The sequence below is a fragment of the Mytilus edulis genome, chromosome 9 (genome assembly GCF_963676685.1).
Source record: "Mytilus edulis chromosome 9, xbMytEdul2.2, whole genome shotgun sequence".
Lineage (NCBI taxonomy): Eukaryota > Metazoa > Mollusca > Bivalvia > Mytilida > Mytilidae > Mytilus > Mytilus edulis.
The window spans coordinates 46,736,971-46,760,495 of NC_092352.1; the positions used below are offsets into that span (position 1 = coordinate 46,736,971).

The 23,525-nt window shown below is 32.6% G+C and overlaps 1 protein-coding gene across 1 annotated transcript in view; it reads right to left on the minus strand.

Annotated features, from left to right (window-relative positions):
- Positions 1 to 340: 340 nt before the first annotated feature.
- Positions 341 to 23,525, minus strand: part of LOC139489713 (uncharacterized) — a 73,878-nt gene continuing 50,693 nt past the window's right edge. Inside the window, exons 16-29 of the mRNA XM_071276446.1 lie at positions 23,048 to 23,316; positions 21,637 to 21,778; positions 20,159 to 20,284; positions 18,191 to 18,438; positions 17,489 to 17,789; positions 16,483 to 16,637; positions 15,335 to 15,476; positions 14,945 to 15,071; positions 12,771 to 13,065; positions 11,880 to 11,920; positions 10,178 to 10,327; positions 5,905 to 8,610; positions 3,282 to 3,356; positions 341 to 2,272 (exon numbers count right to left, since the gene is read on the minus strand). Coding sequence (XP_071132547.1) covers positions 439 to 2,272; positions 3,282 to 3,356; positions 5,905 to 8,610; positions 10,178 to 10,327; positions 11,880 to 11,920; positions 12,771 to 13,065; positions 14,945 to 15,071; positions 15,335 to 15,476; positions 16,483 to 16,637; positions 17,489 to 17,789; positions 18,191 to 18,438; positions 20,159 to 20,284; positions 21,637 to 21,778; positions 23,048 to 23,316 — 6,611 coding nt within the window. The 3' untranslated portion in view covers positions 341 to 438. The remainder of the gene's footprint in view (positions 2,273 to 3,281; positions 3,357 to 5,904; positions 8,611 to 10,177; positions 10,328 to 11,879; positions 11,921 to 12,770; positions 13,066 to 14,944; positions 15,072 to 15,334; positions 15,477 to 16,482; positions 16,638 to 17,488; positions 17,790 to 18,190; positions 18,439 to 20,158; positions 20,285 to 21,636; positions 21,779 to 23,047; positions 23,317 to 23,525) is intronic.

Below are 23,525 nucleotides of genomic sequence, written 5' to 3' on the forward strand. Positions count from 1 at the left end.
CTGTACCAAGTCAGGAAAATGGCCATTGTTATATTATAGTTCGTTTCCATGTGTGTTACATTTTAATGATGTGTTTCTGTTGTGTCGTAGTTCTCCTCTTATATTTGATGCGTTTCCCTCAGTTTTAGTTTGTAACCTGGATTTGGTTTTTTTTTCTCAATTGATTGATGAATTTCGAACAGCGTTATACTACTGTTGCCTTTATTTCTTCCTGAAGAGTTACAATGTATCTATCTATTTAATTCATTTGTTCATATGAATAGAAGTTTAGTATATTTTGAACTGGAGAGAAAATGAACTTAAGAAGTTGTCTTGAACTAAATTAATGAAATTAATAAAGTATATTACAAATTCTAATTTAATCTCTTTGAACACCGAAAAAATACAGATAACGAAAACATTTTTATAATTTCAATTCAATCATTAAATTACTTATATCTAATTTGAATCATTGTCAATAAAGTCATCATATGATTTAACACTTTCACCTGACTTCGCTGTAAAGCTACCTCTAGATTGTACAGAAGCTAAGTCTGATTTACTAGTAGTTGATTTGTGGGTTATAGATAATATAGAATGTACCGATATATTGTCATCTGATGTATAGGATTTCACACCTGTATCATCTCTAACTGGTGCAGCTTTTTGTTGATAACCTGAAAGATCCTGTATAGACCTAATTTTGTCCAATGACGATGGTACACTGCCTTGGGATGAAGACATTTTTTTTGGAGATCCATAAACATCCTGTATAGATCTTATTTTGTCTGGAGAGGATGAAACACGACTTGGATAAGATTCAATTTCTTGCTGAGATCCATAAACATCTTGTGTTGATCTAATTTTGTCCTGTGAAGATGGAACACGGCTTAGATAAGATGCAGCTTCTTCTGGCGATCTATAAACATCATGTATAGACCTAATGTTGTCCAATGAAGGTGGAACACGGCTTGGATAAGATTCGATTTCTTGCTGAGATCCATAAACATCTTGTATGGATCTTATTTTGTCTGGTGAAGATGGTACACGGCTTATATAAGATGCAGCCTCTTGTGGAGATCCATAAACATCCTGTATAGACCTAATTTTGTCCAGTGAAGATGGTACACGACTTACATAAGATGCAGCTTCTTGTGGAGATACATAAACATCTTGTATAGAACTAATTTTGTTCGGTGAAGATGGTACACGACTTACATAAGATGCAGCTTCTTGTGGAGATCCATAAACATCTTGTTTAGACCTAATTTTGTCCGATGAAGATGGCACACGGCTTGGATGAGATTCAATTTCTTGCTGAGATCCATAAACATCCGGAATAGACCTATTTGTAGCCACAGATGATGGTACACGGCTTGGGTAAGATGCAACTTTGTGTGGACTTCCATAGACATCCTGTATAGACCTGATTGTTTCTGTTGAAGATGGTGTATGGCGAGGATCTGATGCTGCTTTTTCAGGAGATCTTAAAATGTCCTGTAAAGACCTATTTTCATGGGAAGATGGTACACGACTTGAATGAGAAGCAGCTTTTTGTGGAGACCCATAAACATCCTGTATAGACCTGATTGTTTCTGCTGAAGATGGTGAATGATGTAGAGCTGAAGCTGCTCTTTTGGATACTGAAGCGTCCTTATAAGATCTCATACTTTCTTGGGAAGATGGTTGATAATGTGGGGCTGATGCAGCTTTTTGTGGAGTTCTATAGACATCCTGTATAGACCTTATATACTCCGTTGAAGATGGTACATTGTATGGGACTGATGCAGCTATTTGTGGTGACATATCTTGTGAAGACCTGATTTTTTCCTGGGAAGATGTTACATGCTGGTGGGAGGATGCAGCTTTCTGTGGAGATACATTAACATCCTGTGTAGAGCTAATTTTTTCTTGTGAAGATGGTAAATGACGAGCTGTTGATGTAACTTTTTGTTGAGATCCTGAAACATCCTGCCTAGACCTCAATTTGTCTGGTGAAGACATTTCCTGATGAGAAAATGAAAGCATCCTTGATGGTGACCCAAAACTAACATCATCTAGGAGAGACTCTGATCTATCAGAAGTAGATTCTACTGCTGGGGACAATAACTTCTTTGGTGGAGATCTCAAAACTTCTGGCAGAGGCGAAGTATCAGAGGTCAATGATGCACGCCGTTGGGGTGGCAAAATTCTTGGTGGTGATCTATGTAAAGTAGTTCTTTTACCAGATAATGGCCCTTGATATGGAATTGGTTTGCTATTAAAGTCATTTTTCGAAGGTGATGTTTCAATACTACAATAGATAAAGAGTACACTTCATTACAGAAACTTTACATAAATATTGGAAATTAAACTAACTGTTAGTTTTTCCTCCATTCATATTGATTGATTGATTGATTGGTGTTAATGCTACCTTCATCACTATTGCGTTATTTTGTGGCAGTAAATTTGTATTGGTAGAGGAAGCTGAAGTAGACAGAACCACCAACCATAGGTTTAGAAAACTGACAATCCTAGTCAACTAAGATTGGAGTTGAGCACACCTGCCATGTCTGAGTTTTTGAACTCACAACCTCTGAGAGGCTGGTGATACAGTACATTCACTCTTTTTTCTCTTGACATTAACTTCTCCAACCACTTGGCCACCTAGGCCCTCTCATTCATATCAATATAATTTGTTAAAATCATTTCAGTTTGCCTCTCTTTACTGTTGTTATTTTGCATTTGAACATATAGTATTCAACATCCTCATTTTCCAGTGGCAGTCTAAGTTTCAATGACCTTAATATTTGGTGGCCCTATAACAGGCCCTATATATATATATTTATATAATTTTGTGTTAATTTGTGCATGACCTGAGCATGCATGAAATATATACCACTGGAATTTAAGCAAGCAACAATCAATTAATATGAACACAATAAAATGTCAACCTTAATAGCATCTGTTTATGTGTTACATTTGTTTGAATTACGGTTGTATTTTATGAAAATTTGCCATTATATTTAATACATAATATAAATGCTATACTAATGTCCAAACAAACTTTCTGTATTAATTAGAATCAGACATAATTCGAATTAAAACATCTGATATTTAGTAATTACAATACATTGTTCATAAGTTTCCATGGGAGATAAACCAAAATCTTTATTCTTTTGAATTTAGAAGACTTTTCAAAAGAATTGATTATCTCCTATGGACACTGCCTAAAATTTAAGTATTGCAATTTCAATAGGTAGGGAGCAACACTTACAGTCAAGTCAAATTAAATCATTAAATATATCAAGGATTATACAAACCTTGAATCTTTAGAAAGAAGTGTCCAGCTGGAAGGAGGTGGCGGGAAACTTTCATATGATCTAGTCTCTGAAGAACTGCAATATATCAAATTTATTTAAAGAATTGCATTTTCAATTTCATTACTTATTTCAAATAATTCAAAATAGCATATCATTAAAAAACCAAATAATAATAAAAGACGGCAAACCCAAAAAAATCTAAGATAAGAATCTTCTTTTAAAAATTATAAATCAATAATACATCACAAATAAATCAAAATTCTACTCATTCGGCATTTTTTTGAATGTCAGTATAATTTTAGATAAAAAAAAAATAAAAAAAAATACTGTAAATTCAGAATAATTCTTTGATACCATTTTTAGTGGATTTTCTCAAGGTACAAAGGATTTCCTGTATATATAGGAATCTATGCTAATTTTCACAAAACAGTGAAATAGCATATATACCTACAAAAGTTTCTTCAATCCATGAGAATTGGTACCTTAGTTAAATCTAGGAAGTCAAGCAAAAAGGATTTAATGTCAGTTGCTTTCTCATTGGTTTTACTCCGATTCACCTTCAAAATATAAACCTTTAGATATCATACCACTTATTCACCCACTTCAGTTTAGCATATATGTAACTGAAGACTTCCCTGACAAAAAAATAGTTCTTTTGATGATTTTGTTTACATAAACTTACAAACAAATTTGCAGATATTAAACTTTTGGTAAGAGAGAAATGATTAGACCATTTTCAGCCACAATTCAATTGTCAATGATTTTGTATTGAATCTAAGGAGAAATGGGTTCCATAGTATCCCAATCTTAGTTTTTCTGAAAATCAGGTTATTTTTTTTAGTAACAATTGACTTTGAAACGGTAGTGTTTCATAGTGACTACAAATTGAAAATTGGTATATGGAAAGATGATAGCTGTACAATCAATACAGTTAAACTCAGGGTTAAATATAAAAAGCAGTGAAAATTAAGATATTTGGTGATAATATTGGGGTTTTGAATTTATGGTCACCTTTAACTCATAGTTAGTTTTAATACTTTTTTATACTGCTTAAAATTTGACATTAAAACCTAAAACATAGATAAAAATGAAAATTTCAAAGTAGAAGCTACAAGTACAAGGATCATTCATGAAACAATCATCTGGGACTCTTAGGAATATGAAGACTAAACAAGAATGTGTCCAAAGTACACGGATGCCCCACTCGCACTATCCTTTTCCATGTTCCATGGACTGTGAAATTGGGTAATAATCTAATTTGGCATTAAAATTAGAAAGATTATACTATAGGGAACATATGTACTAAGTTTCAAGTTGATTGGACTTCAATTTCATCAAAAACAACCTTGACCAAAAACTTTAACCTGAAACTCCCACTTTCATTTTCTATGTTTAGTGAACCATGAAATTGGGGTCAAAAGTCTAATTTGGCTTTAAAATTAGAAAGATCATATCATAAGCAACAAGTGTACTCAGTTTCAAGTTGATTGGACTTCAACTTCATCAAAAACTACCTTGACCAAAAACTTTAACCTGAAACTCCCACTTTCATTTTCTATGTACAGTGGACCATGAAATTGGGGTCAAAAGTCTACTTTGGCTTTTAAATTAGAAAGATCATATCATAGGCAACAACTGTACTAAGTTTCAAGTTGATTGGACTTCAGCTTCATCAAAAACTACCTTGACCAAAAATTTAACCTGAACGGACGCACAGACGAACGAACAGACGGACGAACGAACGCACAGGCCAGAAAACATAATGCCCTCTACTATCGTAGGTGGGGCATAAAAATCTTTTTTTCTCTCTATTAAACATATTTCATTACATTTGTCATGATAATAGCTAAATAACCAGGTGACCTATAGTTGTTAATTTCTGTGTCATTTGGTCTCTTGTGGAGAGTTGTCTCATTGGCAAGCATACCACATCTTCTTTTTTATATATACATGAGCATTAGCTCCTATGAGGAAATCAATTTATATATTTCTTCTTTAAGAGTAAAGTTACTTTGAATATATACCAATACATATATATAAAACAAGCACATTCAAGATATCCATCAGCCATGCCTATAAATGCTCATTTATGTGACTTTCCGATTGAATTTCCTCGAAGCTCAGTATTTTTGTGATTTTACTTTTTTGTGTGTCTTTGTATATGACATGCACGACTCAGAGAACTTCAATGTTACAGTTTAATAAAAAGGTGAAAGGACACTATAGCTGGTATCAAATATAAATGCAAAGAATCAATAAATATAAATTTATAAAATAAAGAAATATTATAACTGAATAAGATGTTTATTTACAATGTGACACAAACCAACCAATTATGAATTTGCTATTTAAAATATACCCATCCTTTTTTTCAAATTTAAAAAGAATTTAATGGGATGCATATAGTGCCTCTTCAAATATGATTTTTTTTTCTTATCATCTTTACCCTGTGTTATATTAGGCAAATTTAAGATCTAATATGTGAACTTAATTTTGGGTCATATTGAAAATAATTTGATTTTTGATTTGAGCATCACTGATGAGTCTTTTGTAGACAAAGCATGTGTCTGGAGTACAAATTTTAATCATGCTATCTATGATGATTTCATTGAATAAAACTTACCGTCTATCCATCTGTAGATTTTTTTGTGGAGAACGGGACACTGCATATGAGTTTTTGCTGATATACTGAATATCCTCAGCTGATTCTCTTATTTGTGATTCTGAGCGAGTCTGACTATGAGTAGGATCAGACATATGTCCTTTGGCAGCATACATTGAATTTCTAGAACTGTATTGGATATCTGGAGTTTGTTCTCCTTTTTGAACGGTTTGTAAATTTGAACCTGCTACCTTCTGCATAGGATCTGACAGACGTCTTGCAGCCATTTGTGATGATTTCTTTGTATGTAGATTATCTTGATATCCCTGAATTGTTTCCCCTGTTAGATTTTGTGTACCATGTGATGGTTGTCCTCTGTTCATCTGCCTTGTATTACTAGCATTTTGACCATCTCTTGAGTGTTGACTACTGACATAAGGTGATGTGTTTGAAATATTTTGGTGTTGAGGTGAAGTTGATGAACGGCGAGTTGTCATCTGGTTTGGTTTGCTCACAAGTGATTCAGTGTTTGATTGGTAACTGGGAGGAAACGGTAGTGAACTATTCAATTCTTGTGATGAACGCTGGTCAACCATCTGAGTAGTTGTACTTGCATTTTGAATATTTTGTACTTTTTGACTTCTGACCTTCTGAACTGTGTCTGACATTTCTCGACTTTGAGTTGATGGACGACGTTTATCTACTTTAGATGTATTACTAGCAGGATGTTCAGATGTCTGTCTCCTATCCATTTGAGTGGTAGAAAGACCCTCACTTTCACTTGGATGTGACTTGAAACTTCCCGTCATCTGTAATGTTCTGCTACCACCTGTTGATTGTCCTGATTGAGATGAATGCTTTGCCTCCATTTGTAATCTAGCATACTGCTGATTCTCTATTAACTGCTGTCTACTTAAATGAAGTGCTAACATATCCTGACTTTCTGTTGGGTAAGGTGGATGTCTTTCTGCACTCTGCCTTGCATGCATAGCATACTGATCATTTATTGATTGTTGACTCCTAGGAGATGATGTGAAATCTGACAGACCTTTTGATGAAATCTCTGATATTTTTCTAGCACGCTGATTACCTACTAATTGTTGTGATGGAAGTTTTGCAGCCATCTGCATTCTAGCATTATAATCCTGTACTGACTCCTGACTACTTAGATGAGGTGCTAACATATCCCGACTTTCTGTTGGGGGTTGTGAAAGTCTTTGAGCACTCTGCCTTGCATTACTAGCATTCCAATCGTTCACTGATTGTCGACTACTGTGAGAAATTACAAAGTCTGAAATCTGTGATCTTTTTCTAACTTGCTCATCACCTCCTAAATGTTGCGATGACTGGTCTGCCACCATCTTCAATCTAGCATTATGATTATTTATTGACTGCTGAGGTGGTAACATATCCTGTCTTTGAAACGACGGAGGTGGTGGTGGTGGGGGTGGAGGCGGAGGAGGTGGGGGTGGTGCAGGAGGTTGGTATTGTGAAAGGCTTTCCCTGCTCTGCCATGCATTAACATCATATTGATCATTTCTTGATTGTCTACTACCAGGGGGAAGTTGTGGAGGCGGAGTCGGGGGAAGTGGGGGTGGTGGAAGGCTTCCTTCACTCTGCCATGTAGTCAAATCATATTGATCGTTTCCTGATTGTCCAATTCCAGGGGGAGGGGGAGGGGGTGGTGGTGGCGGAGGTGGTGCAGGAGGTTGGTATTGTTGAAGGCTTCCTCTGCTCTGCCATGTAGTCAAACCATATTGATCGTTTCCTGATTGTTGCAAACCAGGGGGATGTTGTGGAGGCGGAGTAAGGGGAAGGGGGGGTGGTGGAAGGCTTCCCCCACTCTGCCATGTAGTCAAATCATATTGATCATTTTCTGATTGTTGAACTCCAGGGGGAAGTGGTGGCGGTGGTGGTGCAGGAGGTGGGTATGGTGGAAGATTCCCCCTGCTCTGCCATGCATTCAAATCATTTTGATCATTTCCTGATTGTCGACTACCAGATGGAATTATGATGTCTGATGGATCTCTCCTTGACATCTGTAAAATTCTTCTATCCTGCTGATCAGCTCCCAATTGTTCCGCTGAAGCTATTGCCTCCATCCGTAATCTAGCATAATGATCCATCATCAATTGGTAAGTACTTGGATGAGCTGCTGACATATCCCAAGTTTTAGGTGGTAAAGGAGGCGTTGGAGGCGGGGGAGGCGCTTGAGGTGGTTGAGGTTGAAGTCTTTCACCACTCTGCCTTGCAACAGTAGCATACAGATTCCCAACTGATTGTTGACTACTGGAAAATGACTTGAAGTCTGATGGGCCTTCTGACGAAATCTTTGTTATTTTACTAGCATGCTGATCACCTTCAAATTGTTTTCTATACAATTGAGCTGCTGAATCTAACATTTCCTGACTAACAGTTGCATATGGTGGATCACTTGACACCATCTTAGATGATTGTTTTCTAGCCATTTGTGAATTAGATGGTCCAAAAGATGCATTTGAAGGTTTTGGTTGTTGTTGTGAAGTCCTTGATCTGTAAGATTGATGTGGCAAACTTTTGGCCCTTGTGGCTCCAGATGAAATATTTGGGCGACTCTCATTAGTTAATGGCTGGTTTGGAGCTGAAAGATGTTTTCTAATCACTTGTGATGATCTCGGAAATCCATTGGCGGGAGGAACATCAACTGTTGACCAACGTACTGAACCTTTTGAAAGTTTTGGCTGTGCTCTGAAATGAAAAAAAATAAAATGAATTTACAATTGATTCTACTCTTCCTACATTTGCAAAAGATTGTCTAACCAACAGAATGATAACTCTTCTGTTATGCAACTTGAACTAGACTAATTACTAACATAAGCAACACAACAGGTGCCACATGTGGAGCAGGCCCTGTTTACAATGCCCGAGCAGCTGAAATCATCCCTAGTTTTTGGTGGGTTTGTGTTGCTTTTCTATGGTGTTTTTTGTGTACTATAGTTTGTTTTTCTTTTCCTTTTATAGCCATGGCGTTTGTCAGATTATTTTTGTAATTTCATACCCCTACTTATTTATTTTTATAAATGCTTGACCATACTGGAGTTATTGAACAAACAATTTGGTAAGTATAAGTAAATACTGCACAGCTTATGTGACCCTACTTCACCTTAATGATGCAGAAGTTAGGTTATCATGTCAGTGAGCTAGCATACAGTTTTTTTTTTTTTATTTTGGACAGAAACTGTTTGAAAAACTTAATGTGAGGTGATCAATTGACATGATAATTTTAGAAATTATAATATATTTACACATTTACATAATTCTATGAACACACAGCATTGTCAATTCACAGTGAGGTAAAAAAAATAAGAGATCAAATTAAACACCATAAATTTACATAAATTATTATATACTTCATTTAAGATGTTCATGTTCTTTTTGGGTGACTTTTTGTAAGATTTTCGGAATCCTTTTGTTTTATCCATGGTGTGCAGTACAAATTTTGCCAACTTATCCCTACTTTTCTTTTCATAATTTAATAACATATAATTTTAAAAGCCAGCCAAATTGAAAAATTTTACAAAAATCCTTGAAAATTATTTCATACCTTTTGAAAGACAAAAGTGCCCGGTGTCATGTTAAAATAATCTGTAAACACATAGATTTGTCTTGATTTTTTGTTGTTGCATAGTAAAAGACAATATAAATGTTGAATAAAAATAGTTATACCTAAACAGGTAAGTTATGAAAAATATTCAAATTCAATGAACCATGACTGAAGGTACAGGGCCAAAAATATACATGGAAATTAGATGTTCCAATCCCTATACAATTTTTTATACCAAATATCATTAACTTATAAGTGGTTCCCCTTAAACTGACCTGCAAAAGTTACAAAGTCGTAGGCAATAACTTATTAAAAGTGAAAGGACCAAATAATCTCCATGGAAATGCGATATTCCAATACTTTTTAAAAAAAAGTATATAAAGTAACAACTGCTTACTACTAGCGTTTTCCAATAAACTGACCTGATAACTGAGACTAATACATGTAAATTAAGGACAATAGACCATGATTGTGGGGGAAGGGGCAAACCATCTCCATGGAATAAAAGATATTCAAATGCTTATACAACTGCATGCCAAATATATCATTGACCTACCACTAGCGGTTCCCTCTAAACTGACGTAATCACAAACTCATACATTGTTGAAGCCTGTTAGAGCCTCACATTCTACATGTTTTATATGTTTAAACCGTGTATAAATAAATTGCATGTTTTGTGACATATTTCTCGGTTATTAGTGTTACACTTACTCTGCTGGTTTCTCAAAGATTGGTTTGCCCTCTTCTCTTAATTTTTCTTTTTTATCTTGCCACTCGCTGATTTTTGCTTGCCACTTTTTCTCAAATATATTTCCTTGAAAGTTTGACATAGAATATTTGCTTTTACCATCCTTGTCAGGTCTACAAAAAAAATATATGATATATTAAAAGTTAAAGTCACAGAAAGATTTGATACTTGCTAATTTATATCTATCAGTTAAATCATATCTATCCACTTAATCATAACTATCAGCTAAATCACATCAATCACCTATAAAATCATAACTGTCAACTAAATCATATCAAATTCATTTACTTTTCATTAGAAATAATTATGTGGTATTTTTTCTAGTCATTTCACTAGGACACAATGTCCACTTGCAAAATTATTTTATGTTTATAAGTTCATAAAATATATAAATAAAACGCAAGTTCTTTTAATTTAGGTATATGGTCCAGGGACACAGTTATCATTCTTTGATTTCGTTGTCTTCAAATATAGAGTCCTTCAAGTGTTGACAGCGTATACCAGTAACTTGCAAAATTTTCATACACCTTCCAAATTTATTTTTTATAATTTATGCATAAAATAGTAAGTAGGGGGGATAAAATTACATGTAAACCAATTTTAATCAAATAATTTATGCCACTGCCACCGAAAAGTAATACCTATGTCTTGCATAGTGCAACTTTTGTCGCAGCCAAAACAACATTGAAAAATCTAGAGAATTATGTCCCTCCAAATTTTTAGTGGCTTTAATCACAAAAAAAACAAGGACACAGACTCTTCATTATTTTCTGCTTTTTTTTTGTTCTGTTATTCATATATTAGCAATTTTAAAACAGTCTTTTAACCCTTTCACCGATTGCTGCCCAGACAGAAGCTACTCTGAGACGATGGCTTCCCTGGCTACTATTGCTCAAGTGGGAGATCTTCATAATAAATGTCAATAAAAACTTGTTTGTAGTTATTTGTGTATTTATTTCATTCACTAACACCATGTTCACAGTTTTATTCATGTTTTGATAATTTTTTCCTCATAAAATATTCAAATTTTCAAATTTTCTGCATTATCTAGGTGAAATTCTCAAAATTCTGCTCTTTGACCCCAAATCGTAATTTTTTAACCCAAAACGGCAAACTTTTGAAAAATTTTATGAGGCTGTACAAATTCCTCACACTGAACGATGTCCATTCCAAGTGTTTTGTACATAAAACGACATTTTATGTCAAAAAAGTATACTAGTTTGGCTTCAATTCTTCCATATTCTTTCAAAAAAAATGTTCCCTCATTTCAAATTCTCGTAAATTCCGTAAATTTCGTCTGATTTTGACACGGTTTTCAACAAACGGAAGCCCCATGTTTACACTTTCATCCGGGTATTCATCAAAGAAAGATAACTCATGTTTGCACTGTTTTGAGCGGGAAACATAAAAGATGTATTCCGATCCCGGTAAAACGGGACTCATCGTCAGTTGTCTGAAGCGTGAATCCCGGTAAACCGGGACTCATCGGCGAAAGGGTTAAAAAGCTTGTAATTTTACAACAGAGTAGAAAACATCCTCAGATCCATTTTCAGAGGCTGGTGAGATCCTCTGAAAGGGAAAAACATCCACCAGCAGCACATCAAACCTGTTGATTTTTCTTCTTCTGAAATTGTACTTTATTAAAAGTTTATAGTTATATCATACCCTGAATTTTGTGTAGATGATTTCTTCTTTAATTGGGATTCCTACAAAGATAAAAAAAAATCTATTAAAAAGAAAGACTTTGACAATTATGTATGCAAAATGTAAACTCAATTACATGTATACAAGCTTTACCAATTTTCACCATTAGAAGTCCAATATTTCAGATTTCTAAAAAGAGAAAGATGAATTTAGCTACCACTTATATAACCTTGTAAACATGATAAAGAGAGTCAAACATTTAAGATCCATTTCATCAGCATTAATTTAATTATCTATTTGTTTTTTGTTTTTTTAAGAACAACAGATCTGCATGGAATTAAAAAAATATAGTATAATATATATGGTATTGTAATATAAAAAAAATTAGTACTATGAACGAAATAGTTAAGCTAAACAAAATGCAAACAATGATCTCTTTCAACTGAAATGACTGTTTTCTAGGGTATCTTTAAGGTGTATAAGTTAATGAAGGGATTTAAGCTGGGCCTAAAATTTAGATATTGTTTTTTTTAATTCTGGTCAAAATACTACAAATTTTATATTGAAATAGTTGTGATATAACTATTAAATCAAAATAACTTCCTTTTGGCACATCATATTTAAACTGACAGAGAAATTAAATTACTTCTCAAGTATGTCAAGCATGTTTTATTTCTGTTGTAATGTCAGTTTTGGTCAAATTTGTAATAATTCTTATAACAGTTTTTAGAATTTGACATAATTTACTTTGGCCGCCTTTTCTAATCACCAAGTTTTTATCAAGGGATTTCATGTAATCATTGGGTACAGAAACATATTAGGTTGCAGCTGCTAAGGGTATAGGTAATTACTTTGCTACCCTCCCACATACATTTAAATTGTATAGGAGTAATTATAATTTTAAATACTTACTGGAACAATTAGTCTTTCATAATCATCATCCATATCATCGTCATCTATAGGTCCTGTTGTGTCAATCTCATCAGTTTTACCAGTTGTTTCAAGGTCATCAGTTTTACCAGTTGTGTCAAGGTCGTCAGTTATGCCAGTTGTTTCAAGGTCATCAGTTTGTCTGGTCGTGTCCATTTCATCAGTTATATCATTTGGATCTTTGTCTGCTGGTCCATCTTGTCCAGAATTTTCAACCAATGGTAATTTGCTCATGGAGTTTTGAAATTCATCTTCAAGGGTCTTTTTAACGATTTGCCTGAAACAATATTCTAACTGTTAATTGTGCTTTTGATTTAATTCTAACTGAAATTATGCAGGTTCTTTTAATTTTTATTAAACATCTGCCTGTCATCAATGATTGTTGACTGTTTTTCATTTGTTTGATTTGATTGAGTTTTAAAAATTTCCAGTAAACCAGTATTAACCCTTAGACTGCTGCATTGATTTCTATTGTACTTTTGTGTAATGCTGAGTAAAATTTTAATTACTGATGAAATAAACATGTTCACTTACAATTGCTGTATCTTTGTAAATATTGAATATTCATCAATAAAAGTTATATAAAAAAGTATTGTTAGATTCTGTATTTTTAATTTATTTCATTTTTGTGTGAGTCTCTGGTCATGTTTTACCTGTACAGGTGCGAAAATAGGTAAACAAAGGTAAACTTATTTTTTCATGTTTTATTAAACGATCCATCAATGTAAAAGTATCCATGACTTCAGAATTGAACCAATATAGTTTAAAATCTCTTTTAAGAACTAAGTTCCATTGTGATTATCAAAAAATAAAAGTTTCTTCTCAGACCAACGGCCTTTTTTATGCAAATATTTTCCGGTATTTTCCTCCAACTTTCACTGCGTCGACTTTTACTTCCATGTACAAATATATTTACACGACAAGTTCATTTTTAAAGCTTTCATCAATATATAATCTTGACAAACTTAAAGTTCGGGTCTATCGATGTTAGTCAATATTGATTCACATTTGAAAGGCGAAATGATAAACATCGCAAATCCTGTTTCATGTCATCCATTTTGAACAATGTCTGGGAATCCCCGTAATTCTCGCTTTAAAAGTCTTCTGTTTGCAGTTTTGATAGAATACTTCCATTTCTGTCTATTATATCTTCGGTTCTCATCCAAATCCTTTTAATCGTCCGCCGCTGTTAAATCGTTATCATTGAAAACTTCTGAACGTGTTGGCCATTTCTCCAAACAATGTCCGCCATTTTGTCACTTTTTTCATCAAAAATTTTCACTTTCGGTTTATCGCTTATACCTGATTAAAAGTCAAGAGACACTCGAAAGAACGCAGATTTTAAGCCAATCAGAATCCATACAAGTCGAAACTGCCGCAATCTCATGAATATTGACTCCGCCCATTCCATGGTAACTGTGTAAACAAACGAGTACGGAAAACGACTATAGTCGCGAGTAGCAGTAGTGGAATGTCTTATCGGAACGACAATAGTCGCGCGTAGCAGTCTAAGGGTTAAGAAAAAGGAAAAATATAATTATCTCCCTTGGAGAAATTGAAGCGACATATTTCTAAGATAAAATAATGAGGAATTTGACCTCATCATATTTAAGAAAGTAAAACCACTAACTAACTGGAGAGCCTGTGTCATTCAACTAGGTATATTTGAATCTTCTACAACTGATACTCCCAACATTGTAGACTAGAATAGAATTCATTGACCAGTTTCACTTATTTGTAGATCTCGATATCGTCTTGCTTATCAATGTGTCTATCTACCTTTATAGTTTTCATGATAGTAGGCAAAAACACTAAAAACATTAGAATTCTCCAAGAAGGAGAAATACCTCAAATAAGGAGTAAACTGATAATTTCAGCCATAAAATTTATTTGAAGATCTTGTCTTGATGATCACTTTGCCTTTTCAAAATTTCCTTCTTTTTTTTTTTTTTTTTTTTTTTTATAGTTTTTAAGTTATACAAAAATGCAGAAAATTTTCATTTAAGAGCAATAACTTCAATTTCAAGGAGTCTGAAGATTTGGTCCATGTTAACTTATCTAAAATGTTGTCTTGCGGATCATTTTTAAAGATGAAGCAAGCTCACTTGGCCCTTTGTGACAGCTGATTCAAAAAACTAATGTTAAAAGATGCTTACATTTTTTCTTTTCTCAATGATCTGAGACGATTCACAACTGCAGCAGCTATACATGCAATCAACATTATTGGTACAAATATCAGAAATATTTCCAATCCCATCACTTCTACTTCTTCAGCAAAATGTTCTGTATAATAAATTTTTAAATCAATGAGTTTTAAGAATGTAATGGGTGAGAAAGGTATATATACTTGGAAAAAATTGTTTTTATAAGATCATATATGTCAAATTTCTAATTTTTTTTTAAGATTGCTTTTAAAATCAAGAGTGCAGTGCAGTGGTAAAAGAAATTTCAATATCATTGTTTAAATAAGAGTTAATGAAAAAACAGAAAATCATAGACTGTGTAAATTCAGTAAAACTATTCTTGCCCGTTACAATTGTAATTACCTATTTTAACAGCATGCAATATTAGAATAAATGCATGTAGTACTGTGTATACACCATCTTCACGAACAGCACATGTATACAATCCAGTTTGATTATCTGATGGCAATAGAGTAAGCTGGCTCACATAACCCTCCCCTGGTATCTGTGATGAAAAAAATTATATAATACACTTTTTTTCCAAAATAAATAGATGTTTCTGGTATCTATGATGAAAAAAAATAGTATACACTGTTTTCAAAATAAATTTAATAGACCACTTTCGAGTTCATCCATCACCGGAAAAAACTCGTCAATTATACACGCCTTTATGACGTCATTTACCGGATAGAGGGGGTCACCTTTATCCCTGCACTACTTATGTTCATCAAGCTTCTTAGTGATCGTCATTGTGCAGGATAAACTAGAAATAATGGGTGTTCTGTAGGTACTCAATGACAGCAGTGCTAAGTGTCAATTTTGAGAATTCAATTTGCTGAATAATTCGTACAATATAAAATTAAAGTTTTCCAACCACTCGCTCAACATTGGAATTGAAGTGACGACGCCCCTTAACACACAAATGATGTTCACTAAAACCAGAGTTTTTGACAGAAATGCATCTAACTCGAAAGTTGTCTATTCATTTTGGTACACATGATTAAAATGATAAAAAAAATCAGATTTGAATGCCAAGTTCGACTTTTCTTAAAAACATTCAAAAGTTATTTTTATGGGGTACTCTAGAAAAATAACAGTCATGCTTATACAGAAAAAATTCTTAAATTGTCATTCTTAACAAACAATTTTATTCTGTAAGCTGAAACTTTAAGCCTTTGGTTTGATACAAAATTATGCTGCTCTACTATTGAATTTATAATGAAAATGGAATCTAAGTTTGGAATTTATATACTGAAGAGTACTTCATTAATATGTTGAAAAAATATGAAAATATACATGTTGACAATACTTAGTGTTACTATATGTAATTAGTAAAACACAGTACTTTTAAACAATTATGCAGTTGAGTTTAGAACAAAAATACCAAGTATACTTTTTACATAAATTTTCTGAATAATTTTTTTCTCTCATAATAATACAGAGTCAATTTTTTATAAAGTTTTTTTTTTATTTACTATCTGTTATTGGTCTTATTCTAGATATATACTTAACTTGTGATCAATTGTCACTAAATCGCTCAACTGGATGAGAACATCTTCTTTAAACCATTCCACCAGAGAGTTAACAGTTTTCTCTTTATATTCTGTGTAATCACAGCGGAACTTTACTTCACTCTCCTGGTGTTCATATGCAACATTCACACGTTCTATTTAAACAAATCAATCATGCTTATAACACAATCCTTTTAAAGTAGAAAACTGAATAGTAGTATTGATAAATCGTTACTATTTTAGGACTTACTTTTCAACATAATGTTGTTGTTTGTTGCTGCATTGAAGACCCATTTGTGGCCATGGGCTGTTGTCTGCTCTTTGGTCGGGTCTCTTTGACACATGCCCCATTTCCTTTCTCAATTTTATAAAGACATATAGGTAAAAAATCACATAAATGCTTTGATGCATGACTTTTTTATTAGTTGTTATTGGCTTTGAACTAGTTGTCATTGTTTACAAGTACTCTATGATCTGTAATTAATGTCTTTTTTGTTGTGGGGATTTATCAATACCCTGCCACTTCCAGTCTGTGTTTTTGTTAGATGTTTTTCTGCTTTGAATCGATGTGATTAGTTAACTTAAGCCATTGTCAGACGATTTTTATAGTTTGTTCTTATGTTGTACTGTTGCACAACTGACACTGTCCCAGATTAGGATGAGGTTTTGGTGCTAACAGATTAGTTTTACACCACAATATTCTGTTATGTTTGTCCCAATTCCCAAGTCTGTTACTCAGTGATTGTTGTTTGATGCTGTATATCATATTTGTTTTTCTTTCATGGTTATATACATAAATCAGGCCCTTTGTTTTCTTGTTTGAATTGTTTTACTGTAATTTGGGGACTTTTTATAGCTGGCTATGCTATCTGGGTTTAACCCATTTTGCTCATTGCTGAAGGCTGTACTTTAACCTAAATATAGTTGTAAACTTCTGTATCAGCGCTTTCTGATTCTCGAACAAATTGGCCCTTTAAAAATACATAAATACAAATAATATTCATACCTGGATTAGTTAATCCTACAGATGATATGATTCCCTCGTCATTTAAGATAGGTTTTGCATGCATTTTATAGGTTTTATCGTTGATTGATATTTCATGTATGACTCCTTGAAAGCCTTCTTTTATTCCAACGACCATCTTATACATGAAAAGATCTTCCTTTTCACCTCCTCCTATACAAACAGTAGTAGCTGGGTAATACACATTTTCAAGAAAAGACACTTGAAATGCACTACCTAGGTTGACTCTCAATTCAATTTTTTGCCCACTGACTAGAAGACTTAGGGAATACCATTTATAAATCTGAAATATATATATAAATATATTCAATAGACTTCTAATATTATAAGTATAAAGCAAAATGTTTGCCTTTGTGTAAGTCTAACTCTAATGCAAAATTAAATTAAAGTTATTTAAGTTTTGAAATTGATTGATATACTAAACAAAATACTGAAAGATATCGTTACAAAAGGTACAGTAAATTCAGAAATTTTGCATGCATGTTTTATTGTGAATTGCTAATTACTGGTAAAATTGTCACCTTTTTCACATTAATAGCATACGATACAGTAGCAGGGGCAGATAATAAAGTTTTGAAAACTCTTCATGTTTTTTTCAGGATGTAAATAAGAACACTGTAATATTGCTTTATTTCTGATGAAAAAGAATCATATTTATGAACAAATCACTTTCAGAAAACTTACGTTGATATTAAGTATTGTCTCACATTTTTTTGTTTTCCCATTTGAAACACACATTTTCATCGTCCCTTTGATAAGAACGATATACACATATGATCCTGCTGCTTGGCCCTTGTTGAAGAGTAATACCCCGTCTGTGCTGGTTGCCAGAAAAACCAGTTCTACTTTGAGATCATCGTTTGCATTCACAGGTATTTTGATGTAGGAATTTCCTCTGAACAAAGAATAACCAACTATTCCATTGATGGAGTCTAAAACACAAAACGACACATAAATATTTATTTTGGAAGTCTTAAAAAAATGTATGAAAAAAAACCCACTAACAAATATATATGTCTTATCTTCGTTAATGAAAGAACACTAAGATAACAAATTTAGATACCCTTGATATTATAAAAGAGAACTAACTTTTAAACATAAGGTTTTGCTTCAGATTGTACATTTAACAAATTGTAGTTCTTGTACCCCAGACATTTAGTGGTTACAAATAACATCGGTATGAATTTGTAAAAGCTTTTTTGTATTTCAATTCAAATATTCAAATGGTTGTTACAGATTTTTTTCTTCTAAAATTGGTCAAATTTATATAGAAATGCAACTTATTTCCATTTCTCTTTAAAAAATGCATTGAATTGCATTCATTTTCTGATGTTTAAATGTTTATTTTTCAGAAATCTAAATTTTATATAATTGGTAGAACACTTGTCATCTGGACTAATTTTGCTTAAAATTTCAATGTCTAAAACAACCATGACCCCCAAACTTAATTGACTTTTCCAATAAAAGTCGTGTAAAACATCAAGAGCAATTTTAACAACCTTCAGAACATGTTGAATACACTGATTAATATGTGATGTGTTAATTAGAAATAGTCATTATGCAAATGAATATTAAAACATCTGTTATCCTTTTTCAGGTAGAACTAGATGTGTCACAGTGACACGGATGGCCCTGTCTCAAAAAGTTGGAAAATCTGCAATTTCAATAACACATGTGGAAACAAACATGATGGTAGTCTCACATATCAAAAATTAGCTCAAAATCTGGAGGTGTATAGAAAAATGTCCGTATAACTGTGATTTTTAACAATTTTCAAAGTTGTAAACCCTTAGTTTTGGCAAAAATTAGTTGAGAGGAATGAATCTTAAACTTGATCTGTAACTCATTAAGGTTAGCTCACATACCAAAATTCAGCCTAATATCTGAAAGCATTTAAAAAAAAAATCCACATAACTGATTTTCAAAAATTTATCCAAGTCCAAAGCCCTAAATTACAGCAAAAATTAGCCGAGTGGAACAAAACTTAAACTTGATGTGTAACTCATCATGAGTAACTAACATACCAAAAATCAGCCCCATATCTGAAAGCGTTAAGAAAAAAAAGTCCGTATAACTGTGATTTTCAACAATTTATCAAAGTCCAAAGCCCTTAATTTCTGCAAAAATTAGCGGAGCAGAACAAAACTTACACTTGATCTGTAACTCATCATTGTTAACTCAAATACCAAAAATCAGCCAAATATCTGAAGGGGTTTAGAAAAAAACTCTGCATAATGGTTTGTTGCAGAATGACAGAATGACGAAATAACGGAATTACAGAATTACGGACAAGGGTAAAACTATATGGCACCAACAACTTCATTGCGGGGCCATAAGTATCTCTATGCAAAGTCTGTAACTGTTTGAAAATTGAGTTATTTTTAAAACCAACCATACTTCTTTTTTATGTAATATATAAATGTTCTCAAATCAACTCAAGTTTTATGCATGTACATGTACATATAGTACATGAACACTTGCATAAAATCGTTATCTTTCCGCCTTGCTCATATGTTATCTACAATTTCTTAAAAGTACAAAATAAAACATTCAAACGCACCTTTCAATCTAATCATTTTTTGTAGTATTTTTCTTAAGTATTGACCATAGTTGACATATACAGTTATTGATCTGTTTTATAAATCTACTAACCTGCTTTAAACATGACATATGTGTTGTTTTTAGATCTTTTAGGAGAAGTAAATGATGTAGAACTTTCTTTGTCCAATGCATATTCTTTCAAATTCATTCGTAATGAAGCTATATTTCCAGAAAATGCTGTAATAATAATTGTGTACTTCAAAATCAATTAAAAAATAAAAAATATAGTTATATTGTATTAAATATTAGATAGCTGTCAAACTTAAGTAATAGAGGGTTGTTTTTACAAGTAATTAGCTAGCTATTTAACCAATCTGCAGTAATGTTGAATATTGAAAGTGATCCCTTTAAAGTTTATTAGACAGAAGCCATGATGATGATTTGGATGACTTTTATAGAATATCAGGTCCAAAGATGACAACACATATTATATGATTGTCATAGCCTTAATCTGTTCCTTTCTTCCACAGTTTTTGCATCACTTGAGTAATTCTTCATAGAAATTTAACCTATAATGGGTAACATGTAACTATAGGGGAACTGCTGACCCTTTCAAAGCATGTGAATTCATCCAAAAATTTTAAAATATTAATTAAAATTAGGATTCATGTACTCAATCTTTAGTTTTCTACCTACTGATATGAAAACTAATTTAACCCAGCCACTTTCTGTATGTGCCTGTCCCAATTAGTCAGGAGCCTGTAATTCAGTGGTTGGCATTCTTTACTTTGGATCAAATTTGGTATTTTTGTTCATTAATTTGTACGTTAATTAAACTGTTAGTTTTCTCCTTTCAATAGTTTTACATTTTTTATTTCAGGGCCTTTATAATAGCTGACTATGTGTTATGGACTTTGCTCATTGTTGAAAGCTGTACAGTGACCTATAATTGTTAATTTCTGTGGCATTTGGTGTCTTGTGGAGAGTTGTCTAGAGGGCTTATAACTTAATTTTAAATTGTTTTTGTGATTTCAGGACTAAATTCTGCATATAAATATATATATATGTTTCCAATATCATAATTCCAGTTCTTATTATTGCTATACTCACCTGGTGGCATTATTTGCATTGATAAAAACATCACAATAATTTCTAAATTTGCAGCTTATTAAGGTGGTACCTAACACTACAGGGAGATAACTCTGTAAAATCAGCAGAACGTTTTAATGACACTGTGTTCTTAAGGGAATATTAAGCTTCTCAATGATCAAAATGAGTGTTTGTCAAACTGCTATATAACCAGTGTAATTTTTCAGACAAAACGGTTGGTTCAAATTTTTTAAAATTTTTATATTTTTGTTACAGTGTCAAAGTACAAAATTTTATGAAAATTAAACGAGCCAAATTATAGTTTTAGTGAAAGTGTTAGGTACCACCTTAACACTAACAGTAAGATGAGACTTTCTTGATTTATTATTCTAGAAGACAATAAGCAGCTGGTAGGCATAAACTGCACTGTATACATATTTAAGAAATTAAAAACTTTATCTCATTTATCAGAAAAACAAATAAAATATCTTTTCACTTACATCCAATTCGAGTAAATCCATCAAAGTTGATTTTTAATTTCTTGTCCGTCTTGAGCTCTGTTTCATATTTTTTGCCATCATCTAATCTAAGAAACAATCTGTCTTCAGATAGATGCAAGTATATGTTATGCCATTTTTTTGCCTAGAATAAAGATGTACATATTAGTAATAAATATGACTTGTAGTTGTCAGTTGGTTTGATGTATGTTGTTCAGTTCCTTGAAAAATGACAATAAAAGCATTTGTCATGATTTGATGCTGGTTATTGTCTTCGAGTTCAAAATTTTTTGAAAATGGCAGTAAAAAAAATGGATTGGATGAAGGACTTCTTGCCCTTGAATGACAGTTTTACCAATTATGGTATTAAGCAGAAACTATTTGAAATAGATAAAGAGACACTTTTAATAACAAACATGATCTTACAGAACATATACCCCTCCATAATTAGCACAAATGCATAATACTAATAGGATTTATTGCTCTTGAATATAGATTTTTGTCCATATTTGTGGGGTGTATTTTTAATTTGAGCTGAATATGTTGTGAATAGAGAGAAATTGTAGTAGTAAAAAAAAAAAAGTTCTGTAGGACAAGATCTACAAAAACAGTTTTCATGGCCCTTATCTTTAGTCTACTTCTTATATGATTTTATTGTCCTTGATAGGGAATATTAATACATATTTGCATTTTATGCAAAAGACCTGGTGGATAGAAAAATTGATCAGCAGGGAAAAATCTACAAAAGAAAGCCATCAGCATGGTTGAAATTGTCAGTCGACTCCTAGTAGGAGTTATTGCCCTTAATGACAATTTTTGATAATATTTGTGTAAACCATAGTAGCAGATAGAAACTTTAAATTCCAAAAATGAAAAACAGAACAAGATTTTTTAAATTGGAAACATGACAAAGAACTTAAATGAATTCTCTACAGAAGTTATTGCCCTTGAATGACATTTTTCACTAGTTTTTGTGTTTTTCTGCAGAAACAGGACATGATCTGTAAGAGAAGCAAAAAAAAGTCAAATGAATTCAATTGGAAATATTGCTCTCATGAAGTGATTTTGACAGCATTGGCCATCAAATATTGGGCTGTGAGCGTTCTTTATAATGTAGGTAAATGCAGACAAGCACTTCAAATGCATGAAATAAATAAAGTGCTGTTTTTATTTTTTACCAATATGTGTGTTTTTTTTGTTGTGGTAATTATATTAATTGGATACTAAAAAACACTGTGTTTAGTAAAAATCAATCATCAGAACTAGGCCTCTTACAAATCGAAGGTTACTAAGGGGGATAACTCTAACAATAAATGTCACAACAAGAATGCACCTTCTGGTTGATTTAACTTTCTTGATGATAGACCTTTGAAGTATTACCTTCTAATAGACTTTAAGGAATTGCTATAATTACCTGTATAGATTCATCCTCTGTTTTCATCGTCACGATAGTACCTGAACTGTTCATATTGACCAGTACTTTGTTTTCATCAATAATTAGCTCCAGAGAATTCTTACATGTCATCTCACTTTTACATCCATTATATTGATGCTTTAATAAATTGGATTTCTTGTTATTTGTTGGTTTAAATAACAAAAACAGAGAATAATATCCTGCTGGATAACCTCTTTTTTTATACAATAAATATCCATTTTTCATTGACACACCCTTGTGAATGGTAGCTGAAATAGAAATAATATCAGGATTATTCTATTTTTGTTTTTTTTTCACATGTGCTTTTTCAATCAATTTGCTAATGGGTGTTAAAAAAATTATCAGGTGGGGTATGGGAACCACTCAAATTAATTCATTATATGGGGGTTGAATTGTTTTAGAATTTTGTAAATATAAGTATAATGAAAATTGTTAGTTATGGGTAGTCAAGTTCTTA